Raw genomic sequence first — 18,416 nt, forward strand, 5'->3', positions numbered from 1 at the left:
ACACCCTTAAAACCTGTTCCTGGAATTTGGCAGTGTCTGCACAGGAGGGTGCTCACCTATCACTTGGGGATTAAATAGCCAGTGCAGAGGTCCATGATATTGCAACTTGCCTGCATCTGCCCCCAAAACAGCTTAATTCACAGGTATGTTTGTACTATATTGACTTTTCCATTCCCTTTCCTCAGATAACAGAAAATCTCCTGAAAAGGCGAGTTTGTGAACTGGTTCTTGTTTTCAAGAAACTGATGAATCTTTCCAGTATATTTTTTTTTCCAGAGGCTTTTTCATTTTTCAAACTGGATTGGTGGGGACTATTCTTGTGACTCAGAGTGCAAGGCTCCGGCATGCTTTGCTTGTGGGGAAACTGAGACAGAGCATAAGGCCTTATCTGCAGTCACCCTGCAGGCCTGAGATATGGAAACATAAAATCTCTGATCCCTAGTCCATTGATCTGTTTGTTAGGCCATTCTGTCTCTCACGCTGTTGTATTTCCTGTGATGGACAAAATTCCAAATTTTATCATCATCATCATCAGTAGACCATTGTTCAGGAATGGGCCATTGAGTAACTCTTTCTGCTGTATGCTTCCCATCGTTGCTCTTATATGGCGAAGACCTTATACTGCTGTTAAATGTTATAGTGACCCAGGGGAACTGGCTGACTATTTACTCAGATTAATCTCCTGATTTTCAGCCAGGTAGTTGGTTGCTGTGGCTTCTACCCTATTTTCTCAATTCTATGCTGACTCTTTGCTGATTGCTCCTCTTCTTAATTTCTTTCACATATTGCTTGTGAAATTATTTTTGTCTAGCAATGGCCTTGTCTTTGCTGAACTATGCAATCTGTTTCTGAAAGGACTCAGAGTTTTCTCATGACTAAATCCAACCAATGCTTCTGCCTTTCCTCCCCTTAGCAAATATTGAATTTGCTAGAAGTTTTCATGTTGGCCAACCCAATGGGAGGCCTAATAGACAAATTTCCCTGAGAAAAATATTTGGGGTTAGATCACCCAAACCCGGAGTGACAGGAACCTATGTCCGCCTGTTTCTCAATTGCTAGGTGCCTGATCTCAAGGCGTGCCAGTATTGCCTTTTCTCTTTTCTCCAGAGGGGGATTTATACCTAAAATGCTTTGTAGAGTGCCCTAATGTTCAGGCTGGCTTGGTAAAGTCTCTGCGCAGCAAAGGGCTTCCAGCAAGCTGTCATGATGGAAGCACCAAATCTCCAGGAATATGACGTCTTTGTCTGATGGCAGAATACAATGACTGGATGATCTTAAAGGTCTTTTCCAGTCTAAACGATTCTATGACAGTTGCTCAACCTCAAATGATATATGTCACAAGCAATCCCTTAACACAGGACTACTGTACTTAGCATTTTATCATAGGCCTGTAAAGCAAATGTTAATCTATTTTAGCATTTGATACATTCTGTACTTAGCTGCTGTGATCAGAAAATGTGCAAGCAGCTTATACCAGTTTGTAGTGTTTAGTGTTCACCACACCCACAGAGCTACACAGGTTTGCTCCAACTAATCCTAAGAGCAGCCCTGTGGGATGGCACTGTTCACATATCTACAAGATAGGTAAAATTTCCAGCCCAAGCATACAGAGAGACTACATGTCAGAAGAAATTAGCCTGTGATCTTTCTGGGGTGCCGACTGCACATGTGAGCTGCAGAATCCAGGCATGGGGCCTTTTGAGCATCCTCCCTGCCTTGCACCTGGTGGTTTCATAGACACCTTCAGAGAGTGGGATACTCTGGCTTTTGCATGGAAGATGAAAGAAAGGCTAATTGTGTTCTCCTATATCCTGCACACTTGTGCAAAGGCTAGAGGTAGTCTGACCCTAAATGTTGATGATTCAAGTTAAAATTGTCTCCAGATGACAAGAAGCATTCATTTTTTCCCCCATATCATCCCCTATACGCAAATCTTTTTTCAAAACTAGATTATCTCCTAAAATCAAAAGCTCTAGTTAATTCTACCTTTTTACCTGTAACAGGCACTGTTAACATCTCATATCATGCTCCAATAAATTTGCCCACAGCGATTAACAACCTTTGGGGCAGGGGAGAGAAAAAAAAAAAAAAAAAAGGAGGGAAAGAAAGCTCTCTTGATTGAAGACCAGAAACTACCAGAAACTATTCCTCTTATTAGCCCAGGTACAGCATGGCATTAACATGGCTATACTGCTTCTGGGAGCAAATTATTGTCTCTGTGTGGCACGTTGTTGCACCACCTCCTAGCTGCAGAGCTAGGTTGGATGTATCTGGCATGGTGCTGCATGTCCTATGGGGAAAATCCTACTGTAAAATAGAGCAGTTCTGCTCCTTACTAAAAGCCAAGGTAGAAGCCTTTGCTAAGGAACAGTTACTGCCAAAGGTAGTTCAGCTGCAGCAGGGCAATATAAGCCCTTTCTTGCTCAAGTGTGTAACTGGGCAAGGACCTTGACCTGGGAATACACAGGCAGAAAAAGGGCTTTGTGCAGGAAACGTGGGATATTAATTTGATGATAAAAATATCAGCAAGTGCATCAAATTCAGCCTGTTTACAGAGAACTAGAGGCTGAAGCTTTTTGAAGAGGATCTCATTTCATTCCAAAGAGATGCTAGTTAGCCACTGGAGAGACAGTAAGCACAGATGAAAAAACCAGGCATCTGCTGGAAACTCACATTTGTGTTGCACGTGAAGGAAATGGGAGCTTGCAACACTGGCTATTTGTGTTGGACAAAATGATTTGCATAAAGGATGGGACCAGAAATATGAATCAAAACTGTACCCTTTTTTTCTTAAACAATGGCAAAGTTTATATCTAATAATTCAAGTTCTGTGTATGTGATTCCATGCTTTCTGATTCCAACAGGGACTTGAAATGGAAATGCCAAACCCGGTATGCAGGGCATGATGGATCACCATGTATGCATAGGAATAAAAAGGGTTGTCATTGGAAGTAATTTTGCGTTGAATTACACAATGTGTAATCCAATTGAAATCAGCAGAACGGCACAAGGTGTAATGTAGTGTGCAAAACGTGATCCATTGCATGCAATTTCAACAACAGGGATACTGTACCACTCATCTAAGTAATGGGCTAAAATTGAATTTGTGAAAGGTAGGGGGAGAAGAATTGTGAAGAATAGATGCATTTTATAATTGGGAAATACTCTTTCAGAAGGTGACTGAATATATATTTTTAAGGCTAATTTAATACACTTGGAAATTGTTTGCTTCATAATAGTGCTGTCGGACCTTTGAAATTCAGTAAGTTCCCTCATTGGAACAGTGTGGGACCAGCCGAGCCTGCCAGCCTGGGAGCTCTTGGTATCCATTTTCCCCATTGACATGTGTCACATTATCTAATAGCGTTCCTAAATGAACTCTGTCATCATCAGTAAATCTTTTTCTCACGCCTTCGACCAACAGCATTTCCCCAGGAAAAGCAGCAGGTCTCACACTGGCGTCCCTTGGCACAGTGCCCTCTGTTGCCTGCAGGGGAAAAAAAAAAAAAAAAAAATTCCCATGCTGTACCTTTGCTTAAACAGCAGCAAATGTGGTAAGTCTTCCAGGAATGGAGTGGTGGGGGGGAAGGGAAGTGGGTGCCATGAGTGTGGTGCAGTGTTTTCAAGTGTTGGGGAAGGTGCAGCACAGTCTGTGCTGCTCAGGCTCAAGAACAACCCCTTTGCCAGTGTCCTGTCAAAGCTGACAAGTGAGTTTATTCAAGGCTTGCAATATAAACAGAAGACACAGTTATGTGGTTTACTCATTACCTATGGTCTCCACTGAGGATAAGGAAAATGACATATGATACGTATAAAACTTTTTGAAAATTGAGAAGTCGCCCGGTGATGGTAGTATTTAACAAGCTGTGTTTTCAAGATATAATCTATTGTCCAATCACTTGCGTAATGCTCTTCAGTTTAGGGCTGCCATTAACGTGTAATATTTCATTGAATTCTGCCTGCTACTCATGAAAATTTGAAGCTCTATGTAAAACATTCTAACCCCCCATATATTTGCTGATAATCTGCAATAAGTTTGTGCTTCCTGGGAATCTTACTTTAGATCTACATCTAAAATAATATAGATAATATTTATCTATACTTATAATATAGATGATAATGTTAAATGTAAATCTAAAATAGTAATAATATGTCTTAAGGCATTCAGCTTCTATATGTAACCTGGATCAGCCTATATAAATTTAATTAAAGGAATTTGTAATGGCCATGAGCTGAGGTAAACATAACAGATACAATGATTCAGTAATGACAATTAAAAATCCAAACTAAAAGTATAACTTCTGGTTAACTCATAATAATTCTCTATCTTTTTTTCCTTGCCAAAATGAGAATGGAGAGTTAACATTGTTTTGTGGATTACATATCGATACACTATGTTCTTTAAAACTAAAGTCTTATTTTTAACATCTTCATACCATTTAGATGTGAGCAAATCTAGTGACACAAAATTTTGGAATAAGAGCTCAAAATGTTTTCTTGTGAAAGTTTCAAACTTTCCGAAATTATTTTAGTTTTAAATCATTGCTTATATCAGCTAAGAACCTATAAATTCACTGGAAATCCAGTCAATTTTTCACTGTCCAGGAACTCTCACTGTTTATGCAGTTTTGGTTGATGATTTTTATTTTTCTTCACTTCTGCATTCTGTGAGATTTTTTTTTTTTTTAAGGGGGCCGGCTTTTTTCTCCTCTCTTATGCTTTAATTGTTTTGAATGAGTTTTTTAGAATTCTTTATAGATTTTTTTCTAAAGTGCAGATTAGAAGTAAAGGCTTGTATCTACAGAGAAGCAACTTGCAGATACCAAGCTTGTAGCAAATGTTGGTACTGAATCATGAAAACAGGTAAGAGGGAGTGCTAGTCACAAGACCCACCATGTCTTGAGGGAGGGTGAATAAGTGAAGCAGTTGGAAATGCAGAAGGTGAGACCCTTCTCTCCCCTTCCTCCTGCTCCCAAGTCTTCGTTCTTGCTGGCCAAGTTGAGGTGGGCATCTCTCTTGGGGGGGTTTCAGGTCTGACCCCAGGATGCTGCTTTGGCTCATGAGGTCGCATACTCTTATAAAGAAACTGGGAAATAGGCTAGCACAGAACCTTAGGTTTGGGCTGCCCAAAGGGCCCTATCTGCAAAATAAAATGAAAAGCATCCTTAGGGAAATAAGTTCAATTCTGTTGAATGGAGGCAGTGAGTATTTATCATGATGTTCACTAACAGGAATTGCTGCTGAAATCAATGCTTTAAGACAGCTATGTGGAAAAGAGGACTACTCTTCTCCATTCCTGGCTGTATCACTACGTTTCAAAAGCACTTTGGGTCAAAATGCTGTCTCAGGCTGGAATGTCATCTTTCCAAGATGCCTCTGTCTTATTCTATCTTATGCAAAAGGCTTTTATGAATTGCCTTAGTACTGCCCAGTAACGTTCTAGCATGTCATTGGTAGAGATGCATGTTGACCACACTGCTGCCTGAAAAAAAGGAGAGCTGTTAATAAGGCAAATTTGCTCAGACTGTAATCTGCATTCTGTCTTCTAATGAAAGCTGGCTCATGCCAAAATTTTTGCTTTTATTCCTAAGACCCAGCATCACTCTGAAAACAAGCACCAGTAAATGCTTATTCAAGCTTTTAGTAATCAGTCACCTGGCTATTAGTAATTCCTTCATTTTTACATTGGTCAGGAGGCACTTAACAAATCCAACTGAGTTTTGTTTATTCCTTCATTAAACTAAAAACCTAGACCAGTAGTACAATATGAATGGAATAATTGCCTGTCATCCAAATTCCATGCTATACCCTTGATGTGATATTCATACGGACTACCTGATCTCTTTGTAGAGTAGAAGATGTAGAAATGCAGCTTAGTCATGCCATTTCTGTGGTATTCTCAGGACATAGACTGTATAATTGACTACAGACATCTTAGCTTAAAAGCCATCTTAGAGTTTCATCCAGTCTTAGTAGTACGTGTACAGTCCCATGGGCTGCATCCAAGGATTATGCTAATTTTATTAGCAACTCCTCTTGCTTTAATTAAACTGTATAAATTCCCACCTGGTCACTGTTGTGCCAACACCCTTCTTTCCATTTTTATTTGAATTTATAGATAATCTGTGTTTTTGCACTTCAGTTCTGATTTCCTGAATTATCCATTGTGTTTTCCACATGAAAAAACCACAATTTTCAAATTGAGTTAATGGGTTTGAGCGAACCTCTAGATCAAGGCAAAGACCTAAGTTTCTAAAGTTGGCCAAGTCTTTGTAGAAGCAGGTATGCAAAGTAACTTGCTGTCTGAAAGCACCAAGCTATATACTGCTGTTCAAAATACCTGCAAGCAAGCTCTGTATTAACATTTACTTTACTGTGTTTATACCACGAAGCAGAGCTATGTGAATTCCTTAGTGGACTGTTAATTTACATGTTATACACTTTCAAATATTTCCAAAAGCAAATGTGAAATGATTAGTAATCCATTCACATGCTCACAAAATTTTATTAGTAAAATGCCTTGGGCAGTATGTTATGTTGACTAAAATTGATAAGTTTGTATTTTAAAACCAAGGCAACTTCCCTTGCCCCCAATAAATCTTAGGACCTTCCCAGAGCCTGTACCTCCTGATCACACCAGTTCTCAAGGTGTATGTTGAGCTGAGGGGGGGAAAAGACCAAAAAACCCACACCCCACACACCCCCTGCCGCTAAGAGCAGTGATCTATGGTTTGAAATGATTTTGACTCTTCAGAAAGCCTCACTGAAAGTCTTCTGTGGAGTCCTGTATTTTAAAATGGCTTGTTATCTATAAAATTGCCATAAGGAGGTGATTCTGGCATTTACCATTCATTCTACTTACACAGGTTTTAAAATGTGTATGTTGCTCTGGAGGAATCAAACCTAGTTCTTCTTTTTACTTCTGCATAACTTTCTGTCTCCAGCTGTGTGTGGTTCGGACAGAGCCAAAGCCCTGGATGAAATATCTCATACTCCTCAAAGAAGGGTTGAGGTGGTTCTTTTTTCAAGGAGGACCAAAGAGCAAGCTGTTTAATGGTATTTGTCAATGTATATCTTTTTTGAATAATGGTTTCCATGCCTTGCATACTCAAATATAACATGACACTTCCTCCTAAATGTCAATTATTCTGTCCAGAAGACTTGCCAAAAAGTCTACTCCTCAGTTTCACACCAGACCCACATGGCTATTCAAATAAAATAATAAAAGTTGTTGTGATATTAGGACTGTAAAAAGTCTATGCACTAGCTGAGTATTGCTTGCATGGTTGCAACATACTTTCCAGCAATTTACATTTACAGCTATGAAGTAATTGAATAAAGAAATGCATCATCGTTTTCTTTTTTAGCACATGGGTGAATTATTTTACCAACATGTGAAGGGGTGTTCATATAACATCATGGTGCTTTGTGCTAGAGAAAAACAATTACAGTGAATAAGGTAGAATGGCTCTGTTATTGCAGTACATAAGACTTTGATTACATACTGCCAAGATTCATACCAGCCTAGTAGTTGTTGACAGATAAAGTAACAAAAATGAAACTCATTTATTTTTTCTTTATTGAGACCTCAAGGTAAAGCAAATTTTCAGTTCTTGTACTTACTACATTGAAGGAACAGAGACTGACAGTTAAAATGTGCCAGTCCAGAAATATAAATTAAACCTAGTTTCATATCAAAGTTTCATTTAGTCTCTGAAAAGGAGCTGCTGCTTGGATTATTTTTGATCCTGAAACAAATACACTGTAGACTGCTATAGCGTATCTTGGATGAATTAACCCCCTTGTACATTTAGCTCTTACATGTTTTCCAGGATATAGATCTGTGTCTATTCAAGCAATTTTAAAATTTGTTATGGACTTAATTATTTTACTTTTTCTCTGTTTAGTAATAATTTACTGTGTTTGCAAACCCAGTGAATGTGAGGATGGTTTTAATAGAGTGTAGAACTTTTGCTGAAGGAAGGACATATTTTGAAGAAAAAGGCTCTCCCTCCTCCCTTGCATAAAGAAAATTCTTCTGGCTTTTACTGGGAGTTCCTCTAGGCAGCTAAATGCTGCATTATTCCTTGATAAGTCTAACAAATGACTCTTTTTTTTTTTTTTTTTTTTTTTTTTTTTTTTTTTTTTTTTGTAAACTTGATTAGTTTCTAAAGAGCAGATAAAACTAGCTGTTGAAATGGAAAGTCCTAAAATGAGTGTGTTTATCCCATCAAAATCTTGGATTAGTTACCTAGCCCAACTGAATATAATTGCTGTTCAGATTAATGAGGCAGTATTCTAGTATCTCCTCTGTAATTAAACACTTCTCTGGTTGAATACAGTATTAAAGATGCACCAGACGTTGAAACCTCAGTGGTGAAATTTAAAACTGTTGAAATTGGAGGGGTCAGCTGTGAAACACAAATTCCTCCGCAGCATGGGTAATTCACTTGTACAATGTGTTTCAAGAATAATTTGGCTTATGTTGGGGATGCTGGAGTTTTTAAATTTTTCTTATCTTTCCATCATCTAAATTTGAGAATTTTTCTCATTAGTTCCTGAGCAAAGGTAACATAAAGTGCACTTGTTTCCAGAATTGCCTTTTCTGACCTTTCACAAGATGATAATTGCAGTACTAGTAGGCTTAGAGGACTTGTTAAAAAAATTAAGCTTATAAAGTAGCAAAAAATGCCCCTTTGCTTGCTGGTGTCGATTTCAAAATTAACATTTTGGTTCATGTGCTTCTAATAATCGCTGACCCTTACTTCATGTGCTTTCCACAGGAAATGAATACAGCAGAAATTACTTTGACCCATTGATGGATGAGGAAATAAACCCAAGGCAGTGTGGGATGGAGGTCAGTGAAGAAGGTGAGGCAGAATTAAGTATGTAATTTTGGTGTCAGAATATTCTTTTCCATTCATGAAAATGAGGTGACAAAGATCACATATGCAGTTCTATTTAAATATTGAGGTTTACAATTTAAATTATAAGCCTTAACCGCTCTGAACACGGTAGGCAGTATACACAGTCTTTGATCAAGGACAGTGAGTTAATGGATGGGTAAAAGTGAGGCTGTGCTGTATTCGCTCTCCTACTGTAGCAAAACAAAGCACGCTCCAAGAACATTGTCTACACCATGTTCTCTTTAATTAACGAAGTTAGTCCAGAACTGAGTACTAAGCTCATAGCTTTTTTTGCAACCCTGCTCCCAAAGTCCTTCTTGGAGAGCAATTTTATTACTGAGCTGAACATGTGTTTCTCCAACAGAAGGAAACCCCAGAGTCTGTAAAGGTTCCCTGCACGCGAGGTGGCTTTTTTGGTTTTCTTTTTGCCAGTTTGGCCAAGATGTTTAGCTTTGCTGTCTGTGGGCGATAGCGAGGAGTGGGAGGGTGTGACTCGGCAGAGCTGGGAGTACAGAAGTTATGCATAGGTACGAGAGAGATTAACCAGGAGGGTATTGTCTAGCGGAGGAAATTCTCCTTCCCTGTCATGGCTTTTAGATAAAAGGGTGGGAACGGGCCTGCCTGAATTTGCATGGACTTAAGTGAGAACATCATCATGGTAATGAAGTGCTTACCTATGCACTGAATGCTTTGGCCCAGCTCCTGTTGTTAAGCACTAACAACCCGCTAGCACGCAAGACCCAGTTCTCCTATGTTACCTTCCTAGCCCTTCGCTTTTTTAAACTTTGTGCTTATTTGTACTGCAGAGACTCTCTGGTAACGCAGGTATAGTCAACTCTAAAAAAAATTGTCTACTATAAAGGGTCTCAAAGTCAGTCACTTCTGAAATTTGTGAGAAACTTACTTTCAGTAGATATGGAGATTTAAACTTTTGAGGCAAACCCTTGTGTGACTGAGAAAAGCAGGCTCTAATGCACATCAGTAACTTGAATTTCTGTGTACTGGTGAAAAAAATCAAGGTTTATCAAGGGTGAATTACATCTAACCTCTATAATTTCCCTATTCACTGTATAGCACAGCAAAGTAATACCTTCGAAGTCAACTTCTGGCTCAGATTTTTTAAATGAAAGACTTTTTTTCTGTTGGTACTGCCTTGGTTTGTCTTATGAATAGGCTTTATGAGTCATGATCTGCTTCATAACCAGAGAATGAAAAGCAGATTAGATTTCTGTAACTGTACGTGTGTGCCTAAAAACATGTATGGATAGAGTGGTGACATAAGGGATACATGGAAGTGCAGTTTTCATTGGGAGAAAATGTTCTCTTGCCTGTGTTGAAGAGGTTCAGTGATACATACTTAACCTTAAATGTTTGGGGTTTTGGTTGTTTTTTTTTTTACTTTTTCTTTTTTAAAGTTTGGAACAGGTGAAAGCTCTGAGTAAGTCCATCCAGTTCCAGGGGTGGGAGTCAGAGGTGGTTTTAGGCACTTGCATATCAGGCTACACCTGAGATCCATGTGTGAACAGCTGTCTTTTGGCATTGCTCCTTTTTCTCCCCAGCAAAAATGTCACGCAAATGTTGGGGTAATGCTTGTTTATTAAAGGTCTATTAGCAATGGTACTGGCCTCAGGTTGCTTGTGTTGACATCTGCAGAGCAGTTATAATGCTGTATTTACCAGCACCTCTGCAAATCTTCAAGCAAGTCTTCCACCTTGGAGATACTCAGAAGCCATCTGGACATGGTCCTGGGCAACCTGGCTCTGGTTGGCCCTGTTTGAACAGGGGGGGCTGGACCAGATGACCTCCAGAGGTCCTGTCACACTTCAACCAGTGTGATTTGGTGATACTTACAAACCAGGCTCATTGGCTGGTTTCCTTTTCCTTGCAGAACTGTTAAGTGGAACTACATTTGTATGTAGTGGACAGAGTTAAAAGGACAGTCAGAACTGAAGGTTGGTCTTGCATGGTTGTCCCCTGGTTGGAAACCATATTTGTTTACCTCCTTTCCAGCTAGCAGCTTGTCACTGACAAGAGACAAAAGCAGAACAAGATGAAGAAATCAGGGCACACTTTAAAGTTATGCTCTTCTTATGACTTAAGCAAGTCAGGCCCAATGCCCAAAGAGAATAGCTGGGGAAAAGCAAATCTTCAGCCACTAACTCTATTATACAAAGTTAAATATCATTTTAATGTGTTCATCATATGGGATTCTTTAATGGGTTATTCTGAGAAAATGAAGATATTAGCAATTATCTCTTCTATATTTCATAAATTAAATTTGTTCTGGAAATTTGTCTGAGTTGATAATGCCCTGAGAACAAACAACACCCCACTATGGATTTGCTTCCCCCCACCCCCCTCACCAAGGGAACATTTCAATGTTACACGCTAAAAGAAATGTAAAAGATTCTGTATTTGCCAAAGAGGTTTGGAGAAGCCTCCTTCTTTTAATGCTCACCACAACTAAAAACTTGGCTCTAAAACTTTATGGTAAAGAAAATACATTTTTTGAGATTCTATCGAGCACTTAAAAATAGCCACCCAAGGTCGCTTGTAGCTATACTTCAATTCACCTACCTTGTATGCATTTCTTTGGCCTTCTACCTGCCTGTCTTCACTGACAACTTAGAGAAGCCAGGGTCTGGGAGAAATGGAGAGAAAACAGTCTCAACTGGTCACTTCTCCCTTGAATATAGACACTTGAAGTGATTTCTTAGGTCTCATGGAAAAAGGTACGTGTGCGTGTGTCCCTTGTTCCTTTTTAAAATCTGCAGATGTTACTGGGAATTTGAATGACTGACCAGCCAGAAAATCAAAATTCACAGTGTGTTGCAATGACTACTCATACTAGATCACATGTTGGTATTATGGACAGTAAGGTAAAATTTCTAATAAAGATCCAAAATCACATTGGAAAAGAAATTAGGTACTTTGATTTTTATTAAGAGTCAAATACAATTTATCTGGCAATTTGAGTATAAATAATCATTTCAACTAGTCTATTAGCAGAATTAGTAAACCAGTTTCAATCCAGATCAAGATATAATATTGTTCATTATTTGAAAGTATACAATTATATATCTTTCTTATTTTAAACTGTCTTTCATAACTCAGAAGAAAATGACAGTCACCTCTGCTATGAAACTAGCACTGTGAAACCTATTTTTAAGTGTCAAATAGTTTTCTTAACTTTTGTATTTTTATATCTTTATTCATAGTTTAAAATAGTGTTTTCAGAAATACTACTGGAAGAAACAATAGATGTTTCACTGTTGTTTTTTTAAGATCCTGTGAAATTTGATGAGCAAATCTTGTACGGTAAACTGATGAAGCTTCTAGATGAAGAAAACAAGATGCTGGACTTCCAGGGTAAATAACAAAATCATTTGCATAAAGAAAAATAAAACTCTTTTGAGTCTGGATGTGGGGAGGGGAATGGGTAATCCGTCCCCTTGAACTCAGAAGCAAAAGGGACATTGATTTTAATGCAAGTCTGTAAGATCTTTTTCCCCAAATGTTTCTGTTTCGAGTAATGTTTATGTGGTTTTAAGTGTAACTTAAGTGGCATGCTTTCTCTAGGCTGCTTCATTGCATGTTGAATTCCCCCCTTATGAAAGAAGACTGGAAATATCACTGCTTATGTGCTCAGAGCTAAAAATCTAAATCCTTATTTAAGCTCATAAATGGGTGGGCCATTTAGCAGATGCACAGGTCACATCACACAGTGTTTGAGGTTACCTACGTAAGAATTTACACTACCAGGTTAGTAAGAAAATGTTTTCTGTGGCTTTGTTAGAAAATACAAATTGATGTTCCATCTACAGTAAAAACAACGAAGTGTAGGAGGAGAGATTTCTTCACCTCAAGCCAACAGCCTTACTTTGGCTTCACTTATTTTTACAGTCATTATTTAACACCCAGTTGATTCATGAGACTGTTACCACCACAGCCTTTACACCAGGTGCATGTCTGCTGCTGTCCTCTGGTTCATCCTAGAAGTGACATATGAACAAGCCCTGGCCCAGGGTTGCCCTTGTATTTTTGTGTATCCCCCCTCCTTTTTCAGCAGAAGGCTTTTGTGCAAAAATATTTTCTGTTCTTGGTATCTGTATGAGGTTTCCTGTTATATTTCAGTTATACACAGGACCTACTATGTCAGAGAGACAGAGCAGGCGGCTGCCTATGGCACTGGAGCCTCCCGGAGCTGCAACATGTTTTATGACTATTTAGTTTGTGAGAAACTTTGTTCTAGAAGAGGCAAACACAACGGTTGCAAAATCCCTTGAACTGGCACTGGGCATATCAGTAACATCTCTGAAACCCATTTTGTCTCTTTTTAAACGCAAAGAAAAGAAAGTGCAACCATCACAGCTAAATTCATGCAGATAGCTTAAGCAAAAACCTTTAACAAATTATTAGTGAGCTCTCTATTGTTGGATGTTAATGTAGAGCTCCACATTGCTGGGAAAGATTACAACAGTGCTGTAGGCTGATTGTTGCTTTTATCCTGCAACAACATAGATTAAAATAAAAACAAGTTTGGCTGTGAAGTCAACATTATTTCTATAGGAAAGATCGACATGGTGTGTCTATCTGTGGTACTTATGTAGTCCCCATCTACCAATATTTATAGTATTTCATATTCTTCAATAGCTTTATCATCAAAGTAACTGTGTATGATTAAAAAAAATGTCCTGATGTCATTTTACAGGCTGCACCAGGGTGGGGTCCAGTACCGTTTCCATTAGCTTTCTGAAATTTAGCTTCTAGGTGTCCCCCAAACTGGTGGGAGAGGGAAGCACCTCTGGGCAGTGGTTCAGGCCACCTCAAGCAGACACTGCTTAGCTGATTAGACAAATCGTGCCCTGGAAGCAGTTCTTACCTTTCCTTTGGCTCTAGAAGGGTCTTGGACAACTGATTTAGACTTGACCATTGCTTTTTGCATGGCTAAAGGTAAGTGAGCTGAATTGCACCGTATTTGTCCACTTTTAAGCAAGGGAACCAGGGAGTAAAAGGGAAGCCTTCCCCATCCATCCATAGTTAGTCTTTCCTTCAGTTAGGTGCCCTAAAACTTTGCATTATATTACAAATTACATTAATGAATACTGTTAAGATGAACAGATGCTTTATAGAGGATAATAGCAAATAACGTATTTAGAGAGAAATAAGGTTTCACCGATCTCCTCAAATGTTTATAATTTAAACTCACCAGGTAAGTTTGAAATAAAAATGTCTTTTCCTCCAACTAGTTTTATCAAACCACCATGAGAGGCAAAATTCTTTTATTACTGTTTGGCTATGTGGGGTGTGGGACAGGTTCAAATCTCTCATCTATCCAAAGCCATTCGAACGTACACGGTGTGCTCTGCAGACCGTGATCTTGCACTGAGGCTGCTGAGGTTGCTGAACCGCCAGCTCACCGATTCAATTCAATGGCAAGCAAATGCATTAACACACGTCTTGCATCCCAGGAGCACATCAGAGCCCCCCGTGTAGGCATGAATGCAGCAAGTGGGGGAGACACCGCAGCCTGCTGCTGTCCTGTGTCTCGAGCGGTGCCTCAGTACTTTTATTTCTTAGAAATGCCACAATGGGTATGGCCTGAGCTAGCCCTGCAGGTGAATGTTGTGCCCAATCCTAGCTGAATTTTTTGCTTTTCTTGGCTTGGGTAAATAAAATCCAGAAAAGACCAAGATTATCCTGAGGAAGCGAGGCTTGTGCAATCTCCACCTCTGTGTGCCTATATCAGGCAGTATTTATTTCTGCCTACCTGTGTTTCTCCCTCACAGTTTTTGAACCTGTTGTTCACTTCCATACCATTTTTTTTTTAACAGAGAGCAAGTTTCGCAGGTCTGACTTCCCTACCGGTTTTATGGAAGTAGGCAGCTGAGCAGAGCAGACAAGCATTATTAATGTCTCCACTGAGGGAAAAGCTAATGTGGGAGTTTGACCCTTATTAGACATCAGAAAATTCATAGAAAACTAGGTTTCATTTGGTTCCACTCTTACAGAACTGCTTCTTTTCTTATTTGACCACTGAGCTGAAAAATCATGTAGTCATACAGTCCTAATTAATAGGTGATCCCCAAAGGAAAGGAAAGAACATGGCTCAGAATTTATATAATTGTATATTTAAAGCATTTTGTCACTGAGTAACCTGTTGGTCACTCTTGTAGTGTGTGTTAGTTCATATTATAAGGCAACTTAAAAGGCAACATCGGTTGGTTGTTTTTTAGAGAAAGATGAGGACCATATATTTTTTACCTGGGGATAAAATCTCTCACACAACGTAAGATTGCGATCCATGCACATCTAAAATGATGCTAGGTGTATACCATAAAAAATATTTTCTATTATATTATTCTTTGGCAACAACTGAAAAATTGAAGTGCAATGTTTTGCAGTGTTTTACTTGTTTGAAACTGATGTACGAGCCTTTGGTGATGTACTTTTTTAGCTACAATTTGTACACAGAGTCTTCTAGAACCAGGCAGCCAAAATGCATTTTCCATGTGGAGTTTATAGCTGCTTTATATGTTCAAACTCATGCTGAGGCATAGTCTGCTGGTGAACCTACCCTTCAAATTCTCATCTCGGTATATAAACCACTGCTATCTGATGGACAAATGCAGGAGTAAATGAAGGCGTGAGCAGCCAAGTTAATACCAGAGAGATTGTTTTAATTACAGCACAGCATCTGCAAATACAGCCTGTGCTAAGAAGTGATTTAAACTACGTGGAAAGTATGACTCGCAGTGTTAAGTACAGCCGAGGCAATGAAAAGTTTGATGCAGATGCTAACAACTTGAAGCAGCCAGTTTTAAATTTGTTTATCAATCTATCAATGAATTTCTGTGTAGATTTTCAGACATCTTTCCTCCTGTGTGTAGAAAGTAGTAACACTTTTAACACCATGGCTACTTCTGTACGGCAAGGAGGTGGAAGCCTTGTTTTGGTCAAGTGTTACTCTGGGGCCGCAGCTCAAGGCTGTAGCCTGTGGATCAGTTCAGGCAAGGAGCAGGCTGATGGTGACCGAGTTTCAGAGGTCTCTTTGCAAAGCCAGCGTGGAAGGAATAAACCAGCTGAACCAACCCTGTTCTCTCCCTGTCTCCAGCTCAGGCAAATAAACGTTTTTTTGAACTGTGCTTAAATGAGCATATGTATCTTTTCATCAAATATTTTTCAAATCTGAATACAGAGATAAATTAATCTCTGTATTTTTTGCAATTATTTCCCACAAAAAGGCTTTTGAAAATGTACTCTCTCTTCTTTTGCTCTTTTTCCACAGAATATGTGCTAATGAGCCCAGTGTCTTCCACCAAAACTGAGTTCACTTGATATGATTCCTCACAAAAATAATAAACACAAAAAAGAAAAAGGGTATTTTGATGAATCATTGCATGGTCATCTTTGTGAACCGAATGTTTTTATTTCTTTTTTGATATATAAGGACTATTTCTCTACACCCAGAGGATCCTGAGATAGGAATGTACAGTGTTCCCAGGATGTAAACTTGCACTGCTCCTGTGAAAGTAGTAAAGCAGCTGATTTATACCAGCTGAGCATATGGCCTGTTGTCTACAACACAGCATTGAGGGGAACAAGCCATGCTGCATCTTCTGCTTTTGGCAATGTTTCCTTTTCCAGCACTTCCTGGATTTTCTCTCTCCTAGCCAAACCCTTAATGTTACAGTAAATTTAAATGTAAATACTGTTTTGTTTTTGCAGTTAATAGTTGTAGGTCAAATCACTTTTCATTAGGCTTGTAAGATGCTACATGAAGAGATTGTGTACCCTAAGGTAATGGTTTGGGTTGTTTATATCTACTGTACACTTCCCCCAACATGATTTTGAATTGTATCCTGTTGTAATTAAATTAAAAAAACCCACCCTACTTCCTGTGTGTTGGTGGCACCGAGGTGATTTAAGTACTAGGGAGGCTCAACAATTAAAGTCATTAAACAATGAGTAGTGAGCAAAACTGAAAATTTTAATAGCCTTAGTTTTATCTTTCCTTTTCTGGTCTTCATTAGAGAATGAGAGACTTCAAAGGGGAGTGAGGAAAAAAATAAAAAAATCTTTTAACTGCTTTCATGTCTTAGGATGGACAAAAAGGAAAAACAAATAACTAGATATGGCAGTTTCTTGCAGAGAAAGGCACAGAGAACTATAAAAACATACACTTACACACAGAAATATGAGGCAAGAAATATAAAGTCAGATGTGAACAACCTGATATCTGTCATTTCTTAGTGATCCTAATGTGGAGAAATGAGCAGAAAAGGTCATCTTTACTATTTATGACCCAAACTAGTATTAGTACTGTAGCAGATATCAATGAGAAGTTCTATTTTTTATGTAGCATGATGAATTAAACTGAAAAAAGGACACAGATTCTCTTTAAGGTTGACTTTATGAATGGGTTTTGTTTTTATTTATGAGTGGCAAGTACCCTTTGGTTCTGCATATGTCACTGCAGTGAAAACAGGGGAATGATGTGGGCGAGAGCAGAACTGGACCCAGTTAATTAAGCAGGAGCTGTGTGCACACACCTGGGGGAGGAATCCGATCCTCCGGGGTGGGTGGGAGGAAGATGAAATGCTTGCTGTGGCTCCGCCTAAAACTCCCTTTCAATTGCAGTTATTCCTCCTCCTCCTCAGGAGTGAAAGCCAAAGTCGTTCCAAATCCCAATTCCTTTAAGATTTACAGGGAGTGAAGTGAAAATGCAGAGCACCCCTTTTTAAAATTATTTAAGGAACAAGCTGCACGTGCTAAATTTGTCCCTGTATGCAGATGTTGCTCTTGAGGAGAGTTTTCCTGGTAATGGCACTTGGAACCCGCCAGTTGTTCTACCCCTGTTATTTATTACTGTTCATTTTATGGCATGAATTGTTGTCTTTAAAATGTTGGTGGGCCAAACATGTTAACTGAGAAGGTACTAACCAGTGAATGAACTCCCGTTTGCTCAGAGATAATCTGCCACTTTTGTTTCCAGCAGCCTGTATTGCCGGTGAAGATTTTCCAGACTCTGTGATGCCTGTCAGCTCTAGTAAGGCACGTGACCTTCAGAGGGAGCTTGAAGATGAAGTGATTCCTTCATATATCGAACAGTTTGAGAGAGATGTTCAGGATGACATAATTCTGCTTGGCAGCTTCTCACTGGAACAGGTCAGAGTTAAGAACTACAAGACAATTTTATCGCTTGCTTTATAACATGATGCTGGCTTGTTAACCTTGTACACCCCAATTCTATTTCACTGTCTAGTGATACATATATTGAAAGGGGAAAAGATAACCCATTTCATTGGCTTGCTTTACATGACTGGTACTTTGCTAAGCTAACAGCAGGACCTTTATCTTTGTCTCCATTTCAATGTGAATAAAAATAGATTGCCTTTGTTGCGTCTTTCCTAAATAGTGGAGTGTCTCCGACTGCTCCGTAGTAAGTATTGCAATTGAGTTTCAATCAAGAGCCTAAGCTTAGGACATCTCTCTCTGCCAAATTTAACA

At 39.0% G+C, this 18,416-nt stretch overlaps 1 protein-coding gene across 1 annotated transcript in view; it reads left to right on the forward strand.

The window, feature by feature from the left end:
* Positions 1–18,416, forward strand: part of LOC104035791 (orofacial cleft 1 candidate gene 1 protein homolog) — a gene marked incomplete at its 5' end in the record, with an annotated part of 58,596 nt that overhangs the window by 3,810 nt on the left and 36,370 nt on the right. Inside the window, 3 exons of the mRNA XM_009489201.2 lie at positions 8,784–8,870; positions 12,192–12,275; positions 17,905–18,074. Of these exons, the coding sequence (XP_009487476.2) occupies positions 8,784–8,870; positions 12,192–12,275; positions 17,905–18,074 (341 nt within the window). The remainder of the gene's footprint in view (positions 1–8,783; positions 8,871–12,191; positions 12,276–17,904; positions 18,075–18,416) is intronic.

The sequence above is a fragment of the Pelecanus crispus genome, chromosome 2, assembly GCF_030463565.1.
Source record: "Pelecanus crispus isolate bPelCri1 chromosome 2, bPelCri1.pri, whole genome shotgun sequence".
Classification (NCBI taxonomy): domain Eukaryota; kingdom Metazoa; phylum Chordata; class Aves; order Pelecaniformes; family Pelecanidae; genus Pelecanus; species Pelecanus crispus.